At 50.6% G+C, this 22,894-nt stretch overlaps 3 protein-coding genes across 8 annotated transcripts; all 3 read right to left on the minus strand.

Annotated features, from left to right (window-relative positions):
• Positions 1-715: 715 nt before the first annotated feature.
• Positions 716-3,005, minus strand: TRAPPC5 (trafficking protein particle complex subunit 5). Of its 3 annotated transcripts, none has more exons than XM_060146700.1 (2): positions 2,901-3,005; positions 716-1,338 (listed from the first exon to the last, which is right to left on the minus strand). In XM_060146700.1, exon 2 carries the CDS (start codon positions 1,324-1,326, stop codon positions 760-762), a length of 567 nt encoding a protein of 188 aa, XP_060002683.1. In that variant the 5' UTR covers positions 1,327-1,338; positions 2,901-3,005; the 3' UTR covers positions 716-759. The 3 variants fall into 3 exon arrangements, with proteins under 3 accessions (XP_060002683.1, XP_060002684.1, XP_060002682.1); XM_060146701.1 differs by lacking the exon at positions 2,901-3,005 and adding an exon at positions 2,655-2,862; XM_060146699.1 differs by lacking the exon at positions 2,901-3,005 and adding an exon at positions 1,466-1,541.
• Positions 3,006-3,664: 659 nt separating this feature from the next.
• Positions 3,665-6,500, minus strand: MCEMP1 (mast cell expressed membrane protein 1). The gene is made up of 7 exons (XM_060146702.1): positions 6,406-6,500; positions 6,030-6,113; positions 5,333-5,455; positions 5,128-5,178; positions 4,926-5,051; positions 4,576-4,644; positions 3,665-4,453 (listed from the first exon to the last, which is right to left on the minus strand). Exons 1-7 carry the CDS (start codon positions 6,473-6,475, stop codon positions 4,437-4,439), a joined length of 540 nt encoding a protein of 179 aa, XP_060002685.1. The 5' UTR covers positions 6,476-6,500; the 3' UTR covers positions 3,665-4,436.
• Positions 6,501-12,644: 6,144 nt separating this feature from the next.
• On the minus strand, positions 12,645-22,207 carry RETN (resistin). Of its 4 annotated transcripts, none has more exons than XM_060146705.1 (4): positions 21,800-22,207; positions 13,566-13,693; positions 13,131-13,208; positions 12,645-12,832 (listed from the first exon to the last, which is right to left on the minus strand). In XM_060146705.1, exons 2-4 carry the CDS (start codon positions 13,681-13,683, stop codon positions 12,699-12,701), a joined length of 330 nt encoding a protein of 109 aa, XP_060002688.1. In that variant the 5' UTR covers positions 13,684-13,693; positions 21,800-22,207; the 3' UTR covers positions 12,645-12,698. The 4 variants fall into 4 exon arrangements, with proteins under 4 accessions (XP_060002688.1, XP_060002690.1, XP_060002687.1 ...); XM_060146707.1 differs by having other exon boundaries at positions 21,796-22,207; XM_060146704.1 differs by lacking the exon at positions 21,800-22,207 and adding an exon at positions 20,578-20,655.
• Positions 22,208-22,894: the final 687 nt, after the last annotated feature.

Below are 22,894 nucleotides of genomic sequence, written 5' to 3' on the forward strand. Positions count from 1 at the left end.
GCGCAAAGTAGTCGGACAGAGGCTGCTGGGTGCAAACTATTCACCCTCTGGTCCTTTACAGAAAAAGTGTACCAGCCCCTGGTCTAAAGGAGTCTCCCCTGGCCTGACCCCTCCACCCTGATGCCCCCCACCACCTCCTCAGCCGAGGGATGGCCTCCAACTGCGATTCCGGAAGGCGCCAGCATCCTCCCTACTGCAGCCATACCAGCAGCTCCTTGGGCCTGGTTTATCTTCCCTCTGCCCCCACCCCACCTCCCCATCGTACTATAAACACGCTTGGGGGGGGCTTCCCTGGTGGCCCAGTGGTTAAGACTCCACGCTCCCAACGCAGGGGGCGCGGGTTCGATCCCCGGTCAGGGAACTAGATCCTGTGGGCCGCAACTAAAAGATCCCGCGTGCCGCAACTAAGACCCTGGAGCAGCCAAATAAATAAATAAAATATTAAAAAAATAATAATAAAAAATAAACACGCCTGGGCCTTGGCATCCCTCAGCAGCCTGAGGCAGGGGCCTGGGTCAAGGTGGGTGTTTTTGTTGTCTGGCCACGCTGCGGGGCTTGCGGGGTCTTAGTTCCCTGACCAGGGATTGAACCCGCACCCTCGGCAGTGAAAGTGTCAAAGCGCCGAGTCCTAACCACTGCACCGCCAGGGAATTCCCGGGTCAAGGTGTTGAGCGGATCTCTGAGGCCCTCACACAAGACACAAGACACGCTTGGGAAGGGGGCTATCTTCATCCTTTATCGGAGGGAGGGGGGGCGAAATCAGCGGCCCTCCAGGGCCCGGTCTCGGGCGATGACCGCCTCCTCGAACTTGATCATGAGCGTGGTGCCCTTGTGCCAGTGCGCCGTGACCTTGGCGGGGAAGCCACTGTGCGTGAGCACCGCCTCCACGATGCCAGCCGTGAAGCTGGCGCAGTTGAGCGTGCTGTTCTCCTTGGGCACGGAGATGTAGGTGTTGATGAGCGGCTCCCGCTCGATGATGTAAAAGGTGCGGGCGTCGTCATTGGCCTGCTCCAGCTTGTCGGCCTCCTTGCCGAAGAGCGCCTTCCACACGGCGCCCTTAACGAAGAGCAGGGCGCCCAGCACCTTGGTTTCGCGCCGGGCGCCCTTTTCGCGAGCCACCAGCGCATCCAGAACGCGGGCGCCCACCTGGCGGCCTAGCGCGGCCAGGCGAGCCTGCAGCTCCGCCACAGAGAAGACGCGGCTCTGGCAGTGCTGCACCAGCTCGGAGAAGAGGAGCGCGAAGGCGCTCAGGCTCACCTCGGTGCGCGGCCGGGCCAGCGCGCGCTCCAGCAGCGCCGACTTCCCGCGCGTGAAGCGCGCCTCCATGCCGCCGCTGCCCTGCGGGGAGACGAGAAAACGTGGGTGTCAGAGGCGGGAAGGAGCCCCTCTCTACCACCTCCCTTGTGCGCTCCATCAGTGATTTCCCACGTGGGAAGAGATGAGTAGAAGGAAAGGAGGTACCCACCTGCGCGTAAAGCATACCTCCGTTACGCCTAGCCAGCCACGGCCAAACGGAAGACGGGGTAGGCTTGTACCCTAGGCTAGGAGAGGATTTCGGAGGGAGTGGGGTGGAGGGGGAAGGTGGGAGGAGAGACAAGAGGGGGAACAGAAGGGGGCGCTCGAAACCACTCCCCCTCGAGTTCCAGGTGACCCTTGTGCGTTCAAAGCACAGTCCTAAGCCCTCCGCCGCCTGTACGAGTAACCAGAAAACTAGTGCGCGGTGAGGGGGGCGTCAAACCTAGGGCAGGAAGGGGACGAGGATGGGGGGCCGTGAGCGTACACTGGCAGCTATCCCTCCCCCCCGCCATCCCTCCCCCCCGCCATGCGCTCCAGCAGCAACAGCGCTGACTTCCCTGGGTGAAGAGAACTTCCCTGCCTCTCCCCTGCGGAGTCAGAGAAACTGGGAGAGAGGAGTAGGGGGTGTGTGGAGACCAACGGCCAGAAGAGTTGGGAGCTTGGGGAACAGGCAAGACACATGGAGCAAGCCAGGAGAGGATGTTGGGAACCCTTCCAAACCCGCACCCTCGGGCAGCACCAATTTGTCATGCACGAAGCATGCCTCTCTGAGTGGGCCTGCGTTTGTAAAAAGACTGGGGGGGCGGCCAGAGAAGGCGTTGGGAACACCCCACCCGCATGCTTTCCAGAAAGGTAGCTGCACCGTCGAAGGAGGGAGGGGGAGGACTGTCGGATCCGGGGGTTATAGGGGAGCCAGGAAGGGGCGCAGTGATCCTCCCATCACAGGGCGTGAAGCCACAGCTGTCGGTGGCGAGAGACCCGGAAGGGGGTTGCTGGGAGAAAATCCCTAAGAGGTGCTGAGACCAAAAAAAAACCAAAAAAATGTGGATCAGCGATGGGAATGGCAGCGGATGGGGCGGGAGGGGGGGAATCCCAAGGGCTCTGAGACACACACACATTCCTGCTAAGGGTGGGGCCGGGAGGGGTAACTGAGAACCCCGCCCCACTACGCAGGGACCTGGCCAGAAGCCGGAAGGGTCTGGGGATGCTGAGAGGGTCCCAACCAGGTCTGCGTGGGGGATGAAAAGACCAGGAATCTCAGGAGCTCCAGGACGCCCCTGCCCCGGTGCGCAGCTGCCTACATGGGGGCCGCCCAGCGCGCGAGAGGGGAGGGGGAGTGTTGAGACCCCTCCACCCGCCTGCCATAGGGTTGGTGAGCTAAGCCGTGGAAAGACCGAGATCCCGCGACCCCGGCCCCGGCGTGGACCAGGCAGAGGGACCGGGAAGGAGCCCACCCTCCTCGTGGTCCCCCGGGGTGGGCCGAAGAGGGATTCCGGGGATCGTGGACGCCGAGACCCTGACCCAGGACCCAAAGACCCGCGGAGAGGGGTTGGGGAGCGGACGCGGCACGGCGCCGGGAGGGGTGGTGGCGGGCGGGGTCTCACCGGGACTTGCGGCAGCCGATTCGGCCGAGCTGCTTTACGGCGCCGCAAAAGGGCCGGCGTGCGCAGGCGTCGAGGCGGGACGGGCGGGGCGCGCTCTGTGATTCCCGACAGTGGCCGCACGGGGGCGCGCGTGTCCGTGCGGCCCTACAGAGGGGTGCGGCCCGGGCCAGGGGCCTCGCTGGCCTTGGTTGGCCCGTGATCTGTCTGGGACAGTGGCACGGGTCGTCCATCTGCTCAGGAGCACACATTTGATGATGGGCACACGTCTCTGTCTTGGGAACATGTGCGTCCTTGGGCATATGTCTACTTGTCTCAGGGGCACACGTATGCCCATGCACACACACTCACCTGTCTTAGGGACACACATATGTCCATGCGAACATGTCCACTTGTCTTAGGGTCCATGTGCATGTCCGTGGGCACAAGTTCTCGGAGGACGTACATCCATGAGCCGTGGGCATAGTACACTTAAGGGCATGTGCCCTTATGAATACATGCCCTGTGGACAGATACATTCCCGAGCACAGTACATACTCAGGGGCTCATACATTCGTGGGCCCATGAACACTTAGGGAGACATTGGACATCTCAGGCCACAGACCCTCATGGGCACACACTCAGCGGCGCAGGGACTCAGTCGCTCCCAGGGTACACATTCATGGACACACTGGGACCCACTGCAGACATTGGTTCTCATGCCCCCTCGTGCCCCCAGGGTTCCTGGCATTACGTCCACGTGTTCACCGTGTGACCTTTCTCATTCTCCGAGTCTGAACACTTACAGACCCTCCCTACCAGGTTCCAAAGCTCCCCAGCCACACCAATAACAGATCTGAAAGCCGCGTTGTTTCCCCTTGGCCTTTATCATCATGAATCACAGAATGTGAGTGCAGAAACAAATGGACACATGCGGGTCCACGCTCTGAACACCCTCAGTGGCATAATCAGGCACACTCGTGTTGACACACACCTGTTCAGGCCGGCACAGCATGACAGGTGGGTGTGACAGGGCACACACCCACAATTACAGTGATACATTCCCATGGTGTGCCCACCCCACCCACTCATGCCTCCATCACACAACATCCCTCAGGACACACATGTGTTTACGCTGAAATGGGCACGTGTAACACGTGTCACCAACACCCACACCCACAGTGACACACTTCTGTGATCGCCACAGCCACCCACGGTGACATGCATTACACTCACAACACGCCGCAATACACGTGTGCATCACATGTACAGTGACATAGGGGTGCACACCATACTCGCTGTGACTCCCACCTTCAACATTCACCCATAACACCTTCCTGTGGGAAACGCTGAAATACCCACCCTCCATGAAGTGCTTACCCCGACACATGAGCACATAGGCACACACGCAACTCCACAACACATTCACCAAGACACATGATTTTCTACACGTGGGATAAAGCGCAGCTTCAGACCAGGCTGGGAGCCCTATTTTCCATCTTCACTGAGAGGTGCTATCTTGTCCTCCGAGGTGTAGCCAGGGCTCTGATGTCTTTTCTTTTATTGAGGTGTGGGATCTGCGGGGTGGGGGCGGGGGTGAAGGGTGGAGATCCGAGGTCAGACAGATCCCACTCGTGAAAGAGAATCTGGGGCCAAATCCAAGGGGGCCCCTCCTCCGCCTCCCCTGGGCCCAACTTACTTGGATTTAGCATCTTCAGCGTCTGGAGGATTTTCTGTAATGTAGTCCTGATTTGGTTCATGTCTGAGGCTGGGGAGAGACGGGAAAAAGCGGAAGTGGGCCTTTCTTAGCTTTACTGGAAGCCTTCTCCCTGCCCGGCCCCCAGTGTGGGGTGCCACACAGCCCATGTGCTTGGAGTTCCCATGCATTTATATACTCCCCAAGTGACTTGGAGGGTGACATCCATCACCTCTCCAAACCTTGTGCTCTGGAAGGGCGGGACCCTTGCTGTCCCCTCCCCCGACTCCCCAGCACCCAGCCCAATATTGGGCATGGAGGCAAATTCGCCCAGTGGACATCTATAAGGGCACCTGTCGCCAGCGTCTTCAGTTTCTGGTTCCCTTCATGGACCTTGCTCTTGAGCGTGTCAATGCCCTGCTTGACATCGTTCCAGCGCTTCTTCTCCTCGTCGTGGCACTCTCCCACCAAAAGAGAGACTGAGGGTGTGGGTCAGGGATGTCTGTGTCACCTCTGCTCTCCCTACCCCCACCCCGACCCAGGTCCTTCCCTCACCCTTCTGGAGCTCCGTTCTCAAGACCAGCAGCTCCTGGGACATCTTGGAATCTGTTCAGGATGGGGTGGGGAGGCAAGAAAACCTTAGAATCGCCTCAGGTCTGCAGTTGGGAGCAGCGCTGGACCGCCCCAGCTCCTGGGAACCCCTCCACACTGCCCCAGCCCCTTCCTCCACCACCAAAACAGAGCAAAACACCTCACTCACTCTTCACCAGGACAAAGGCTAAGAGGACGACGCAGGACAGAGCGAGGAGAACATATAGGCTCATCGTGGCTCTAGGCAACCAATGCGGGACCTGGGCAGGGTTGGAGGCTGGCTTGGACTGGGCTGGAACAGGGGTAGAGGCAGGACAGGTCATCTCCAGGGCCCAACACTGCCACTCAGACCATCAACACTGACTGTAACACCGGCGACAGCTCTTCACCTATACCCACTGTTCCCGATACCATAAGCAGCTGTGGCCATCAACAACACTGCCACCAACATGCACCCTGGCCAGTGCCACAAGCAGCTATCGCTAACACTGTCACCATCATGCCCCCCTTAACATCCCTGTCACCAACACCCACCAACATCAATGCCCGTTGTTGCCAGCATTGTTTCCATCACCAGGACCTCGTGAGCACCCTCATCAGCTCTATCTAGGTGGTTCTGTCCCGATCCACTACGTGGTCCCCTACTCACCGTCACCAACACCCAGACCTTCACCAGCACCTCCACCGGCACAATCACACCATCATCATCACCACCTCCTCAAAGCCACCCCCCCACCGCCGTCCCACACAAGCCTTGATGTCAGCACACCCCACCCCATTGGCCCTGACCTCCACACACGGCCCCTTGTCCCTCCCACGGGCCCCTCCCAAGGCTGTGTGATGTGGGCTAGTGGGCGGCTGCTTACCCTTGTTCTTGGGTGGTGAGTGACTGCCTTTTGGCTGGTGCTGGGTTTTGAAGGTGATATTCTCATAGGCAGGGTCATCTGCACCTGTGGGCAGGTCAGTGAGAGGGATTGAAGAAAACTGCCGAGAGCGCTGGGGCAGGGGTGAGGGTGGGAGGGGGCCTCAGACGACTTGGTTCACGGAACACTGCACTCAACAGGCTTCTGGGTGTAAAGATAAGGAGTGGGGAACTCAGATCTACAACTTGATTAAGCGGAGAGGATGTGAGTGAACATTCGGGTGATAAACAGACACACACACACTTTGGGTGGGGGAAGGAACCCTCCGGCCCCCACTTTCAGCTTTGTACCTCTCCCCTCCCCACCCAAGGTGTCTAACCTTCATTGGCTGGGGACCCCCGTTTCTTGTTTTTGAAGGCTGCCGCCTGCATCTTGATCTCCTGGTTCATGGAGATTTCCTCAGCCTCCGTAGTCCCCAGCCTACCAATTTGTCTACACACAACCCCACCCACTAGAAAGTGTCTGGGAAGATGAGGAAGTCTCTGGGTTGGGGTGGAGGAGAGGAAAGAGAGGTCAGCCTCCTCTTTTCGGGGATGCAGGACCCTCCCACCCTGGGACATTCTCACCCCAACCTAGAGAGGGATCTTAGGAGACCAGTGGTCTCAGGGGGGACCAAGAAGAGATGCCCATAGACCCAGAAACAGAATCGGATGGTCAGGAACTTGCAATATACAAATGTATCAAATCAACATGTTGTACATCGTAAACTTATGCAATGTCATATGTCAATTTTATTCAATAAAATAATTTTTAAAAAAGAGGATGGTCAGGAACTTTACAGGAAGCTGTGTGTGTGTGTGTGTGTGTGTGTGTCTACCTGGATAAACCTCATCCTCCCATCTCCTCTTGCTCTCATGGGAAATGCTGTGGCACCCCAGAGTCCCACCTTTGGGGGCAGGGGCATCCAGCCTTGGAGGCAGGATTCCTAGGTCCCCACACCTACCTTCCCTCTGCCCTAGTCCCACCCCTCAGCTCCCCCTGAGAAGTTCTACTTCTTCAAGGCCCCTTGGAGGAGAGGAACGGATATGAGGCAATGGGACTAACCACTGGAACTCCACCCCTACATTTGGGACTGATGCCAGAATCACCTTGACCTAACCCTGGAAGTAGTTCCTCCTCCACCTGGAGACCCCTGACAGAGAAACACTCAGAAACACACCCAGCCTCATCCACACATCTGCCCGCCTACCCAGACCCACACACACACTTGCACACACACACTCCTGAATACCCCCGGTCGTCGCATATCTGTTCACGTGTACACATGGCATGCTCATTTGCATGCTTATACATATTCATGCGCTCACACTGTCTCCACTCTGTCTAGGTGTCTTAAATCTCTCTTTGTGTCTATCTGACCTTGAGAACTGGGGATTAAAATGAGACAAAGTACATAAGGAATTTTTTCTTTAAGTCTAGAGCGGTGCCTTCTGATAGAGGATAATGTGGATTTTTGGCAGGGTTTTTAAAAATTGAAGTATAGTCGGTTTATAATATTATGTTAGTTTCAGGTGTACAGCATAGTGACTCAATATTTTTATAGACTATACTCCAGGGCTGTATTTCCCTGTGCTGTACCATATATCCATGTTGCTTATCTACTTTATACATAGTAGTTTGTATCTCTTAATCCCTTAAGCATACATTGTCCCTTCCCCTTCTCTCTCCCCACTAGTAACCACTAGTTTGTTCTCTATATCTGTGAGTCTGTTTCTGTTTTTTAATATACGTTCATTAAAAAAAATTTTTTTTAGATTCCACATACAAGTGATAACATACAGTATTTTTCTTTCTCTGTCTGGCTTATTTCACTAAGCATAATACCCTCCAAGTCCATCCATGTTGTTGCAAATGGCAGAATTTCATCCTTTTTCATGGTTGAGTAATATTCCATTGTGTGTATGTATGTGTGTATATATGTATATTTATATACATATATACACACATATATATCACATCTTCTTTATCCATTCATCTGTTGATGGACACTTGGGTTGCTTCTATATCTCGGCTATTGTACATAATGCTGCTATGAACATTGGGGTACATTTATCTTTTCAAATTAGTGTTTTCAATTTTTTGGATATATACACAGGAGTGGAATTTCTGGATCATATATTAGTTCTATTTTTAGTTTTTTGAGGAACCACCATAATGTTTTGCATTGTGGCTGGACCAATTTACATTCCTACCAACAGTGTAGAAGGGTTCTGCTTTCTCCACATCCTTGCCAACATTTGTCATTTGTAGGCTTTTAAATAAAAGCCATTCTGATAAGTTCAGGGGTTATCTCACTGTGGTTTTAATTTACATTTCTTTAATAATTAGTGATGTTGAGCATCTTTTTATGTGCCCATCAGCCATCTGTATGTCTTCTTTGGAAAGATGTCTATTCAGCTTTTCAGACGATTTTTTAATCAGTTGTTTGTGAACCACATGTTTATTGAGATAGTTTACCTTTTTGGGGGGGGGTACTAAGTCTTCAAAACCAAACGTGTATTTACACTTAAGGCACATTTCAACTTGGACTGGCTACATTTCACTGCCATATTGGACAGTGCTGGTCTAGAATATTATAATTTTCTCCTGTTACGGAACTCAGGTTTGGCATATCACCACTCAAAAGCCGATACTCGAGAGACAAGTGTTGGTTGAAAAGAAAAGGTTGCTTTATTCAGGAGGCCAGCAACCTGGGGAGAAGGCAGACTCATGTCCAAAAGACATCTCCCAGCTGCCGATCAGGGGGCAAAAGCTTTTAAAGGGGAGTTTCAGGGGTGGATAGATGGAGGGAGGGGGCTACATGCCGAAACAGTAGAGTCGGCTCCGACAATCACCTTGAAGTTGTTCATGCAGTGGTCTGATCAATGTCATCTGGATTGTTTTAAGTACAATTAATCTTCAGTTCCAGGGTTGGTTTGTTCCCATTTCCTTGAGGCCAGTTCTCAAAATTGTGTAAGATGCGGCAGCTTATGTCATGGCTACAGTCTGGTCATCACGTAGTCAACTTCCCCCACCTGGTAGGGGTTTTGGTATCCACTAAGCAGCTCAAAGCCTATGGCTCAGAATATTATCTATAGCCCTTGAGGAGGAACTAAAGGTCCTGACTTTGCTTAATGGCAAAACTATTATTTTGTCCTGTTTGTTTTTCTTTGGTTCTGCATTTTTTCATTTCTCTGATTAAATTTATTCTTTGGCTAAAGTTTTTCTACAGACAAGAGGCAGGCAGAGGACATGGGGGGAGGTGGTGTCTGTCCTGGGAAGGCCCCGTAGGGTCCTGCTCTGTTACACTCCCTTTGGAAAAAATAAGTTTAAAACTTTCTATGTGTGGAAAGTGAGTATGTTTTAGGTTTAAAATATGTGATTAAATTCTAGATAACTTTGGAATGGTCCCCGAGATCTGGCTGGAGAGGATAATGTTCTCTTTCCTAAAGTATTGCCAATCTTGTCTGTTCAAGGACGATCAATTTAATAATGATTAGATGCCAGCTCCTCCAACTCCTCTTACAAAGAAGTCAGCCATTGAGAGATGTGACCCCGCCCCTGCTGATGTAATAGCTACAGAAGAGATGGACCAATGGGGAACTGGCTCTGCTCTGATGGACAGGCATAGGGGGCGGGGCCGTGGCATTACACATTTCCCTGGCTCCGATGAGGCTAAGACCAGGCTCCAGCCCTCTGGACTTTGAGAAAAAGGTAGCCCCGGAACTGGAAATCCATAAGCAACCATGTCATGGTGCTTGGAAATCCATAAGCAACCATGGGGTTGCCTGACCAGATCCTTTCATGAAGCAACAGTCTCAATTTTCTTTTAAGAAAGAAAATGTGTCCTAACCAGGTATTGGTTTAGGGTGAGCACATGATCCAGGCCCAGCCAATCAAAGTCCAAAATTTGGCAAAGGGGTGGGCAAAATGAGCCAGACTCAACCAATGAGACTCAGGCCAGAGGCTTTAGGGATTCTTTTGTTTGCTTGCATATTTTGGTTGTGCCGGCCTGCAGGCGGGATCTAGTTTCCTGACCAGGGATTGAACCTGGGCCCCCTGCATTGGGAGCACGCAGTGTTACCCACTGGACCACCAGGGAAGTCCCCAAGCCTGAGGCTTTTATTGGGTTAACCAGGACAAAGGGCATTCTCTCTTCTTTCGCCTCTGTCAGGCTGCCAGGATATAAGTCTGGTGCTGTGACAGGGGAGAACTTGCTTGAGAGTGAAGCCAGCACTACGGAGAGCAGACCTGACACGGAGTCGGGTCCTGGAGACATTATCTGAGACCCTAGATCCAGCCATACCTGAGTCCGTTGTTCTAACCCTGAGCCCCTCAGTTACGTAATCCAGAAATGTCCTTCCACTTTTGCTCGAGCTAGCTTGACGGGGGGTCTGCGGCACCTGCAACTAGCACAATCTTGGCTACTACAGGGGGCTGGGCAGTTGGCAAATGAAGAAAGAGGCTTAAGAAGGGGCTTTGCCTGTCGAAGTCTGCACTCTGAGACAGGAGGATGCCTGTGTTGGAACTGAGACCTCTAAAAGGCCCTTCTTGGGGTCCAGATTCAGGTGGACAATTGTGGGTCTTGGAGACAAAGAGGCATTCGCATCAGGGTCAGGGGACAGCGAGGGAGCAGGACGGACAAGGTACTACACTCGCCCTCTCTGGTCCCTAACACTCTTCTGACTCAGTGGTCCCACTCCAACCCCATGGCCAAGATGGGGTTAGGAGGGAGGACCTGGGAGGGGAATCCCCGGATTGGGGTCTGGTGGGCTCCATGGGCACCAGCAGTGTTTGTGTGATCTCAGCTCACGACTACCATGATCAGACAGGTGGGTGTACCATCGTAGGGGGTGGCTGTCCGTGGGAAGAGAGTCCAAAACATCCTGAAAACCACAAACCCACCCTGTCACCCATTCTCCAGCCTCTGGGGTGTCCTGCTGGGGTCTGTGACATTTAAGTCTTGGGTCCCTCTTAAGACTGGGCACTGGGGCTTCCCTGGTGGTGCAGTGGTTAAGAATCTGCCTGCCAATGCAGGGGACACGGGCTCGAGCCCTGGCCCGGGAAGATCCCACATGCCGTGGAGCAACTAAGCCCATGTGCCACAACTACTGAGCCTGAGCTCTAGAGCCCGCGAGCCACAACTACTGAGCCCACATGCCACAACTACTGAAGCCTGTGCACCTAGAGCCCGTGCTCCATAACAAGAGAAGTACGAGGACAGTGAGAAGCCCACGCACCGCAACGAATAGTAGCCCCCGCTCGCCACAACTAGAGAAAGCCCGCGCCCAACACAGCCATAAATAAATAAATAAATAAATAAATAAATAAATTTAAAAAAGAATAATTAAAAAAAAGACTGGGTGCTAAGTGTTCTGAAGTCTCTGTCTGCATCTCTCAGGGGCTGGATTCTGAGACTCCTGGGTTAAGATTCTCAGGAAACCGGATCTTGAATCACCTGGATTTGTGCCCGCAGCAATGCTGAGGACTTGCCTTCTAGGGCTTTGACTCCAGACTGAGACCAACGTCATCCAAGCTGGAGTGGGGACTTGATGTTGGAAGTACGAGTGTCTGTCCAAGGCATACATGTGTCTATGTGTCCCTAGGTCGCTCTCCACAGTGGGCATGTGTGTGTCTGTGGGCATGGTGTCTTTGTGTGACAGTGGTAACTGGGTTGTGCACTGTGTGTGCACATGGCTATGTGTAACTGTGTACATACGTGTAGTGTGTGTACCTAGGTGGTGTATTGACCTGTGTGTGTGTTATTTATTCAAGACATTTTCCTGAGCACCTACTATGTGCCATGCTCTCTTCTAAGCGCCAGGATACACCAAAGAGCAAACAAGTCCCCTGCCCTGTGTTTTCATATTTGAGTGTTCATGAGGGGTACGAATGTCCCTTGATGCAGGTGGGGAGTGAGGGATGGTGCTCAGGACTCTGGACTCAGCAGTGGATTCAGGGATGCACCCTGACGCTGGGGCTGCTGGTGGCTTGAGGCCCTGGAGTGTATGTGGGGTAGGGGGTGGGGGGGTTCCTGTCCTGTCCAGACCCAGATCCCGATGAGGCTTCATTGTGATCAGTGGGGGAGAATGGCCCAGCAACTTCCCAGGAGGCCCGAGACCTTAGGGTGACCGTCAAGGTGGCCTCAAAGGTAACACTCTCGGGACCTCCCTACTGGTCCAGTGGTTAAGACTCCACGCTTCCAATGCAGGGGGCGCGGGTTCGATCCCTGGTCAGGGAACTAAGATCCCACATGCCCACCCGGTGTGGCCAAAAATAAATAAATAAAGGTTACACTCCCTTAGGTCATGAGCCTTGGGTGTGGTTGTCATTACAGGAAGTTAAGGCCCCATTTTCAGAAGTGGAAGTGGCAGACAAGGGAGGAGGGGGGAATGGGGCGAAAGAAAGTCACGGCTGTCTCCCACCCCCCTCCCTCTGGCGCCTTGCTCTTTTTGAAGATGCCGGCTCAGTCACCCACACCCCACAGAAGACAACAGCACATGTCCCGGGCTTTCTCCATCATCTCCTTGGAGGTTTATTTCCAGCCCCGCCCCTCTGAGACAGGAACCCGCCCCTCCGAGGCCTGGCCACGCACCCAGGCCCGAGCCACCGCCCCCCAAGCGCAACCTTAGGCTATTCGGCCCGCAGGCGACAGCAGCGAGCTCCGGTCCAGTCCATGCCGGCGCACTGACAGTGGCACGTGGTCTCGGCGCGCACGTCCCACGAGCCACAGGCAGAGCCACAGGTGCAGCTGGTGACGGCGAAACCTGCGAGGCGGAGCGAGGAGGAGAGAGCTTGGACTCTGAGCCAGAGGCTGCGGGCCTGGGGTTCCAGGGGGCTGGCAGCGTGGGCGGCGGGGAGGCCGGGGGCCTGGACACCAGTGTCCTGAGGAAATGGGGTCCGGGAGTTGGGGGAAGGGACAAGGCTGGGAGTGCAGACTAGGACATTACAGAAGTAGAGGCTGAGACTCTGTGGTCCTAGAGAAATAGAGGCTGGACCTAGGGGAGGGGGTTATGGGGTACTGAGAACAGAACTGAGAGCCTGGACCACGGGTTCTGTACTCACCTGCGGGGCAAGTGACCAGGTGCCCCCTGGAGGTGACACTCCGGCAGTCCAGGCCAATGTTCCTTATTGCCGCAGGATCTAGGGAAGGAGTGACCGAGGTAACTGTGAAACCGAGCTGCTCCTCCCCCAATCTCATGCTGCCCAGGCCCTGGTGGTTTGGAGATGAGCAGGGGGCTCAAGGAAACCGCCCCTGGGGAAGGCCCAGGGGGTCGGGAGCTCATCACCTCTCAAGATTCTGCTTTGAGGTGGGTGTTTTGGAGGGAGGAGGGTTTGGAGCTATTGCTAAAGGTGGAGCTGGGGGGAAATTGGGTTGGGTTGGGTTTGGGGTTGAGATTTGGTTGGGGTTGGAGTTGGGGTTGGCTTGACGTTCGCTCCATGTCAGGAATCAGAGGGGCCCCTGAGGCCCCTGCCGAGGTTGGATGCGAGGGTGCTCACTTAGGGAGCTGGTGAGTTCCTGGATCTTCTCACTGATGGCTTTATCCATGGGACACGTCAACTTGCCACACACCAGCAGCCCCAGGACTGGGAGGAGGAGGAGGGAGAGAGCCTTCATCCTGTAGGTGCTGCAAGAGGGAACCGAGAGACCCCAGCTGCATCAGCCCCTCTCCAACCTGGGAAGGGTCAGGCCCACAGAATGTGTGGGATCGGGAACCCTGGGTCCCCACGGGGGACGGGGCTGGAGGCCCAGCTTTGCCCCTAAAGGCGGGAGCAACTGTCACTTACCCTCTCCGTGGACTCAGCAGGCCCAATTTTGGACACGAATGACGTGCCTCTGCCTCAGCTCTCTCTTTAAGGCCTCCGAGTGTGGGGCTTCCTGTCTTGGCTAAGACCCCTGGCATCCTGGGACTCCCTTCCCACATCCGGGGCTAAGAGGAAGCCCCCAGGGTAGAGTCCAGGGACCTAGTGGTGCCACAGCCTCTCCTTCAAGAGCCTTCCCTTCCCACATCCAGGCTGGGACTGGTCCAGAGGGTAGAACCTGGGGGATAATTCCAGGAACCATAGTCGACGGGGCAGGGAGAGATACAGGAGCTTGCACGGAGGGGAGGGGGCACACAAACGTGACCAAAATAATGTCCTTGTTTGAGAAGTGCATGCCATGTTCATTCCCAAAAAGCTATCACCATAGAAGAGATAGATAAAATCATGGTTTATTCCTTCGATAGAATAATCGGCAATTGACGTGTGCAAACTATGGCCCATGGGCCAGATCTAGCCCACCATCTTTTTTTTTTTTTTTTGGCCACACTGAGCATCATGCGGGATCTTAGTTCCCCAACCAGGGATCGAACACCCATCCCCCTGCAATGGAAGCACGGAGTCTTAACCACTGGACCACCAGGGAAGTCCCGCCTACCATCTCTTTTTGTATGACTCATGAGCTAAGAATGGTTTTCACATTGTTTGGGTTTGTTTTGTTTCCAGTATGGATGGATTTTTAAAAAATTGTGATAAAACACCCGTAACATAAAATGTACCATTTTAACCATTTTCAAGTGTAAGTTCAGCAGCCTTAAGGCAGTGTGACCACCGAGGCAGACACTGGAATGCTGTGGCCACAAGCCAAGGAATGCCAGAAGCCACCAGAAGCTGGAAGAAGCAAAGAACCAACTTTTCCCTAGTCTTTAGAGGGAGTATGGCTTGATTTCAGCCATACAGTGTTGTGTAATCATCAGCCCTGTCCATTTCCAGAACTTTCTTTTTACCATCCTAAACTGAAACCTTACCTATTAAACACTAAGTCCCACTTCCTCTTGAAGCCCCTGGTAATCTCTCATCTAGTTTCTATTTCTATGAATTTGCCTATTCATATAGCAAATAAGTGGAATCATACAATATTTATCCTTTTGTGCCTGCCTTATTTCACCGAGCATAACATTTTAAGGTTCATCCATGTTGTAGCATGGATCAGAACCTCATTCCTTTTTAAGGCTAATATTCAATTTTATGTCCATACCGCATTTCGTGTATCATCTGTTGATGGACAGTTGGGTTGTTCCCACCTTTTGGCTATTGTGAAGGATGCTGCTATGAACCTAGGGGCAGGACAGGATAAAGACACAGGCGTAGAGATGGACTTGAGGACACGGAGAGGGGGAAGAGTAAGCTGGGGCGAAGTGAGAGAGTAACATTGACATATATATTCACTACCAACTGTAAAATAGCTAGCTAGTGGGAAGCAGCTGCATAGCACAGGGAGATCAGCTCAGTGCTTTGCGACCACCTAGAGGGGTGGGATAAGGAGGGTGGGAGGGAGACGCAAGAGGGAGGGGATATGGGGATATACGTATGCATATAGCTGATTCACTTTGTTATACAGCAGAAACTAACACAACATTGTAAAGCAATTATACTCCAATAAATATGTTTAAAAAATTAAAAAAAATAACTTTTGAAGGATGCAAAAGAAGTGGGCAGCTCTAACTACAGGCAGGGTGAAAAGCAGAGAGAATGTGTGGAACCCCCTGGGGCTCCCCAGGGACTCAGTTTGAAAACCCTTAGTTCAGTAGCAGGAAAGAGTTATATATGCCCTGATAAAGAAATGTTCACATACTGAGGTCTGGGGAAGTCATTCTGGCTTATACATGAGTTAATGTGAATTTTGTGCTAGGTAAAACAGCCTGCTTGTGGCCTATGAAAACTACATTGTGCATCTGCTTTAATTATTAAAGAAAAGGGCACATTGACCAGAAGTAAAGAATGTCCGTGTTCAAAATAAAGATTAAAGCCCCTCTTCCTGGGATGCCAGGGCTGGTCCTCCTTTGATGATAAGACTCCCTTCCCAGGCGCCAAGGTCCCACCGACTCACTGTGTACATGCTGATCTGTTTTTATGAAACCTTGAAGGAGTGTCTCCCTGACTTCTTTGATGTTCTCTGTTCTTACAAGATATAAAACTGTGCTGAAAACCCTGCTTCTCCCAAGCAGTTTCTCAGAGTTTTCCTCTGAGAAGCTGTCTTCTGGGCTATAGTCCTCAGTTTGGCTAAAATAAAACTCTTTCTATTGCTATTATTGATTGTTTATTGATTATTGTCATCGATAGCCCCTTAATTCTCTTTAAAAAAAATCCCTTTATCCTCCCTGATTTCTACCAGCAAAACTGAGCTCTAGTGACCTTTTACATCTAATACTACTTAATACAATTCTAGAACCAGGTCTTTAAAAAGTACAATAGGGCAATCACATAACTACAATTTTTAAAAATCAATCTTATTGAGGTATAATTTCCATATAATAAAATGCATCTATCTTAAGTGTTCAGTTGCATACATTTTGACAAGTCTATATACCTGCATACTGCATGAATGTTTTGTTTTTCCCAAGTATTGCTTTTTTTAAAAAATCAGGTGTAATTTACATACGGCAAAATTCGCCCTTTTTACTGAGTTCTGAGTTTTGACAAATGCATACAGTTGTGTAACCACTGCCACCAAATACTTATAATTTAAACTATAATTGGAAAAAAAAAGGAAGTTTCCCAGAGATTGAAGGAAAACTGTCCTGAAGTAACAGAGAAGGAGATTTTTCTACCCATACAACTGGTTTTCCTGTGCGCTGCAGATCTTGTGAATATTGTAAGTGTTACCAGTTTGTTCTCACCTCTGTTAATATACATCTGTCCTTGAAGTAATTTTGAACAAAGAGGCCTGTATCACTCAGAGGACTGGAAACTGTTGCCACTTGTTGTGAAACTGACTTCCAGAGGCAACCTACGCTTCTGACTGGTTGCCTTGCTACATAACTTGGCCTGTCGCAATGACAGGTACCTCTGCCAATCAGAAGAGAATCATTGACACCTGCTTCCTGTCCCACAAGGATGAAAGAAAATAAAAGTAAAAGCCTTGATAATTATTAGAGAAATGCTAATCAAAGCCACAATGAGGTATATATTCACACTGGTCAGAATGGCCATCATCCAAAAGTACAAACAATAAATATCATATATATATATCTCAACACTGTATCACTGTGTTGTACACCTGAAGCTAACATGACATTGTAAATCAACTGTACTTCAATAATAAAAAACATAATAAAATTTAAAAAATTAAAAAAACTGTTGGTGGGAATGTAAATTGGTACAGCCACTATGGAGAACAGTATGGAGGTTCCTTAAAAAACTAAAAATAGAACTACCATACGACCCAGCAATCCCACTACTGGGCATATACCATGAGAAAACCATAATTCAAAAAGAGTCATGTACCACAATGTTCACTGCAGCTCTATTTACAGTAGCCAGGACATGGAAGCAACCTAAGTACCCATCAACAGATGAATGGATAAAGAAGATGTGGCACATGTATACAATGGAATATTACTCAGCCATAAAAAGAAATGAAATTGAGTTATTTGTAGTGAGGTGGATGGACCTAGAGTTTGTCATACAGAGTGAAGTAAGTCAGAAACAGAAAAACAAGTACCGTATGCTAACACATATATATGGAATCTAAAAAAAAAAAAAAGTTCTCAAGAACCTAGGGGCAGGACAGGAATAAAGATGCAGACGTAGAGAATGGACTTGAGGACACGGGGAGTGGGAAGGGTAAGCTGGGACGAAATGAGAGAGTGGCATGGACATATATACACTACCAAATGTAAACTGGATAGCTGGTGGGAAGGAGCCACATAGCACAGGGAGATCAGCTCGGTGCTTTGTGACCACCTAGAGGGGTGGGATAGGGAGGGTGCGAGGGACATGCAAGAGGGAGGAGATATGGGGATATATGTATATGTATAGCTGATTCACTTTGCTATAAAGCAGAAACTAACACACCATTGTAAAGCAATTATACTCCAATAAGGATGTTTAAAAAAAATTTAAAGAAAAGGGGAATGGTGTGGAGACGGGAGGGAGAGTCTGACCACAGCTTCCTGACAGCCTCCACCTTGTGCCCCATTTCACAGATGGGAAAACTGATGTTGGGTGAGGCTGAGTCACTCCCGAAGGGGAGATTTCAGATCCAGATTTGTTGGAGGCCGGAGTCCTTATTTATTTATTTGGCCGCAGCTCTTGGCTTGTAGGATCTTACTTCCTGGACCAGGGATTGATCCTGCGCCCCCAGCAGTGAAAGCGCCGAGTCTTAACCACTGGACTACTAGGGAAGTCCCAGGAAAGAGTTTTATTTGAGCCAAACTGAGGACTAGAGCCTGGAAGACGGCCTCTCTGATAACTCTGAGGAACTTCCCCAGAGATGCATGGTTTTCAGTGCAGTTTTATATCTTGTCAGAACAAAGAACATCAAACAAGTCAGGGAGACACTCCTTCAAGGTTTCAAAAAAAAAAAACAGATCGTCATGTACACAGCGAGTCGGTATGACCTCGGCACCTGGGAAGGGAGTCTTATCATCAAAGGAGGACCAGCCCTGGCATCCCAGGAAGGGAGGCATTTAATCTTTATTTTGAACATGGACATTCTTTATTTCTGGTCAATGTGCCCTTTTTTATATAATAAAATTTTTAATAATTAAAGCAGATGCACAATGTAGTTTTCATAGGCGACAAACAGGCTGTTAGCATAAAACAGGCTGTTAGCATAGGCCACAAACAGGCTGTTAGCATAAAATTCAAGTTAACTCATGTATAAGCCAGAATGACTTTCCCTATATCTCAATATGTGAACATTTCTTTGATCAGTATACATGTATTAAATCACTACGTTGTATACCTTAAGCTTATGTCAACGAAGCTGGGGGAAAACCAGATTCCACATTTAAGTATTTGTCTGTCTCCATCTGACTTATTTCATCCAGCAAATACTTTATGTAAATCTATGTAGACGTTACAGAATGAGGCACGGTATGTAGTGGATGCTTCAAACGTAGCTTTTTTTCGGGAGGGGGATCAATATTTTCCCAGAATTTCCCCAGCCACAAACAGGGATCAAGGCTCTGGGTGGTCACTCAATGTGGAGGGGCCACCAGCCAGAACTTCCTCTTCCTGTCCTGTCCCCTTAATACCTCAGCCCTGGGGACCCCATCTCAGCCCAACAGGAACAGAACTTTCCCACTTTCAGGGCTATTTCCTCACCTCCAGGAGTCTTTTCGCAATATTTTTGGCAGTAGCTGTTGGTTAACTTGTGTTTTCAGATTTTGAGCAACTTTACAGAAAAAAAAAAAAAAAAGGGGAAGCTTGCCTTGCTTCCTTGACATCTGCTGGGTTCCCCGGGGCCACTCAGCCCCTCCCCCAGAGGCCTCAGGCAATTCTTGCTTTGCTAGGGTCCTGGGGGTTTCACCATCCCACCTCCACCCCTCTCCGCCCAGCCGGCAGCTCCACCATGTCTGGGATCCTCACTTTTTCGTTCTTTTTTAAAGCAGCTTTATTGAAGTATAATTTACATAACACATTCCTCCATTTCAATTGTACAACTCAGTGATCTGTAATAAGTTTCACAGGGTTGCACAGCCATTACCACAGTCCAATTCTGGAAAGTTTCTATCACCCCTAAAAGGAATCTTGTGCTCCTTTGCAGTCACTCTCTATTCCCACCCCCACCCCTAGGCAACCACTTTCTGTCTGTGAATTTGCTTATTCTGGACATTTCATATAAATGGAATCGTACACTATGTGGTCTTTTGCATCAAGCTTATTTACTTAGCATAGTGTTTTGAGGTTCATTAATGTCATAACATGTATTTTGGTCCTTGACTGAGCTGCGTTCCATCGCCTGGATGTACCACATTGATTTCCATTCACCAGCTGATGGACATTTGGATTGTTTCCACCTTTTGGCTATTATGAATAATGCCATGAACGTTCCTGGACACGTCTTTGTGTGGATGTATATTTTCCTTTCTCTTGGGTGAATTCTTTTTAATGCAGGGTCAGTTTCCATTGTCTAAATGTACCGTAAAGTATTTTAACTTTTATTTTTTTATTTTTTTAAAAAAAACTGAAGTAGAGTTGATTTACAATGCTGTGTTAGTTTCAAGTGTACAGCCAAGTGATTCAGTTATACACACACATATATATATTCTTTTTCAGATTCTTTTCCATTACAGGTTATTACAAGATACTGAGTATAGTTCCCTGTGCTAGACAGCAGGTCCTTGTTTTTTACCTATTTTATATATAGTCGTGTGTCTATGTTAATTCCAAACTCCTGGGAATTCCCTGGTGGTTCAGTGATTAGGACTCAGCACTTTCATTGCCGTGGGCCCGGGGTTCCATCCCTGGTAGCGGAACTAAGATCTGCACAGTGCAGCAAAAGAAAAAACAAAAAAACAGAAATCCAAACTCCTAATTTATCTCCCCCGCTCACTTTTATTTTTAAGTAGAGCAAATTCAAGACCACAAACTTTTCCCTCCTGTTAACTTGGATGAGATATTGCTCTAGCAGAGCCCCCTGCCCTGCACAGCATGGGCTGAGAAGCCTCCCTGCTATGATGTGTCCCCACGTCCCCACAACCAAGAGCATCAGTGCTCACCACCCCAGGGGTGCCCTCCTGACCTTCTGAAGCCCTGATGCTGACCTGAGGAATCCTTTTTTCTCACTTTGTGGAGTCCTCCTTCTTGGCACATCCTGAGAACTACCGCCCAGCCGGGGCCAGACCATCTTACAGTATTAAATAATAATGATGTATTATTATATTAATACTATATTATCATGGTATATATTAATATATTATTATTGTGGCAGTCGGTGGTTCTTGGATGTTGCCTCTAAGCTTATACCATGACCACCGGTGACTCTGGAGTCTGTTCCCACCCCAGGCCTCCCCGATGAGCTCACGTGTCCAGCTGCCTCCCGGGGATTCAGCGACCTAATCCACACCCACAATAACATGTAACAAAACGCGCTAGGTTGTAACTTTCCATACGAACCAACTTCAGTAGTAGCTGAGAGTCCTTTCAAGAAGGATCCCAGCTGATTCCAGTGGGAGGAATGACAAGTTTGAAAATAATCTTCAAGAGATATTGGCAATAAATAAATAGATAAAATTTTAAAGTACAGAAAAAAAAAATTGGGGAATTCCCTGGCAGTCCAGTGGTTAGGAATCCGCGCTTTCACTGCGGTGACCTGGGTTCGATCCCTCGTTGGGGGACTAAGATGCCACAAGCCTCGCAGCGTCGGGGAAAAAAATAATAAAATTAAATTTAAAAAAAAAAGGGAGAGATCGGAAGGAATCCATGGCTGCTAAAACCTTTATGTGGAGAATTGTTGGAAACCAGGGACACCTCCCGCCCGCCCCCAACCCACCGACCAATCGTAGGGACATGACATCATGGAGCTCCTGACGTGAGGTCTCACAGGACGCAGAGAGAGGGTGGATTTTACCCTCACACGAGGGTTTTGAGAATTCTGTGTAATGCATGTGGAGGGCTTGGCAGGGTGCCTGGGGCGTGGTCAGGGCCTGACACTACCGGCTGCTGTGGCCCATTTTCGGGGGCGGGGATGGGAGTGGTCCATGAATATTTGTAGAATCAAAATGCCCTGAGGTGGGAGCCTTTACAACATCGTCTACGTACAAATAAGGGCCAGAGGCCGAGGCGATTTAAGCAACAGAGTTTCGCTGGCGCTGAGAACTATTGAGTAACTCATGACCTACTCCCCCTCCCCCACCCCCGCCGTCTCTAATAGGGTCACCCAAGCTCGGGTTACAGACGCTAAAGATCAAAGCAGCCAGCAAATTGAGCCACAGCGCCCCCTGGCGCTCGGAGCGCTTACCTACCTAGGCGGGTCCCGGAAGAAAACCGCGGCTTTCCAAGGAGGAGAGTTTAAAAGTTAAACTTTAAAAAAAAAATTAACTAATTAATTGATTTGGGGCTGCGTTGGGTCTTCCTTGCTGCGCGTGGGGGCGTGGCAGCTACTCTTCGTTGCGGTGCGCGGGCTTCTCATTGCGGCGGCTTCTCTTGTTGCGGAGCACCGGCTCTAGGCGTGTGGGCTCAGTAGTTGTGGCTCGCGGCCTCTAGAGCACAGGCTCAGCATTTGTGGCTCGCGGGCTTAATTGCTCCATGGCATGTGGGATCTTCCCCCACCACGGATCGAACCCGTCTCCCCTGCATTGACAGGCCGATTCTTAACCACTGCGCCACCAGAGAAGTCCCTAAAAGTTAAACTTTTAAATCCATCTCCCTCCCACTCCGTCTCCCAGTAGAAAGGCTTCTCTGCCAAAGCCGTGGCGGGGGGCGGGGCATCCAGGGCCAGCCGTCTCAGTGGTCTGAGATGACTCACTTTCTCCCCTGCACCTCATCTACTCGACAGCCTTGCACGTCCATCTTTCTGCCCTATTACGCGTTTCGCATAAATCTTAGTAGAATTGCTGAATCGGAGGGGTTTTTGCTTCTCCAAGGCCCTACCTGCAAAACTGTCCGTGCAATTTTTCTGGGAAGAGTGTCTTTAGACTTCTCTGAATTCTCAAAAGGATAGGTGACCTCAAAATCAGGGCCAAGTCTTCCGTGGGCAGGGAAGGAGGGCCTCAAGTGTCCTGTGTCCACCCATGCCCCCCTGGTCCCAGTCTTGGAGGGGGCCACAACTCCAGAGATGACAGGATGGAAATGGGTAGCGCTCCACTGGGGGGCACTATACCCAATTTACCCGCCCACCAGGGCCCCCTCCCAAGGCACTCATCCCAGCTGAGCCCCATCGCCAACATTAGACTTGGGGCCCCCACCTGACCCTGCTCAGATCCTTTCTGTAGTTTCCCATCATCCCAGCAGGGGCCAAATCCTCACTCAGGCCTCAGGTGGCTCTCAGACCTTGTCGTCCCTCAAGACCTTTCCCTCTGGCTCCATTCTGCTCTCTTGCCTTTGCCTCCACTGTGCCC

This window comes from Lagenorhynchus albirostris, chromosome 3 (genome assembly GCF_949774975.1).
Source record: "Lagenorhynchus albirostris chromosome 3, mLagAlb1.1, whole genome shotgun sequence".
NCBI lineage: Eukaryota > Metazoa > Chordata > Mammalia > Artiodactyla > Delphinidae > Lagenorhynchus > Lagenorhynchus albirostris.

Bases quoted from the DNA above. Each gene is read 5' to 3' on its own strand.
- MCEMP1 (XM_060146702.1), bottom strand. From the start codon at position 6,475: ATGAACCAGGAGATCAAGATGCAGGCGGCAGCCTTCAAAAACAAGAAA. The intron at 5,052-5,127 runs GTGAGGGAAGGA...CCACACCCTCAG, and splicing joins GAGAACGGAGCTCCAGAAGG to TCTCTCTTTTGGTGGGAGAG. The intron at 4,645-4,925 runs GTGCCCTTATAG...GTCTCTCCCCAG, and splicing joins ACTGAAGACGCTGGCGACAG to CCTCAGACATGAACCAAATC.
- RETN (XM_060146703.1), bottom strand. From the start codon at position 13,990: ATGTGGGAAGGGAGTCCCAGGATGCCAGGGGTCTTAGCCAAGACAGGA. The intron at 13,209-13,565 runs GTGAGCACCCTC...CTCCTTCCCTAG, and splicing joins GGAACTCACCAGCTCCCTAA to ATCCTGCGGCAATAAGGAAC. The intron at 12,833-13,130 runs GTGAGTACAGAA...TCCGCCTCGCAG, and splicing joins CCTGGTCACTTGCCCCGCAG to GTTTCGCCGTCACCAGCTGC.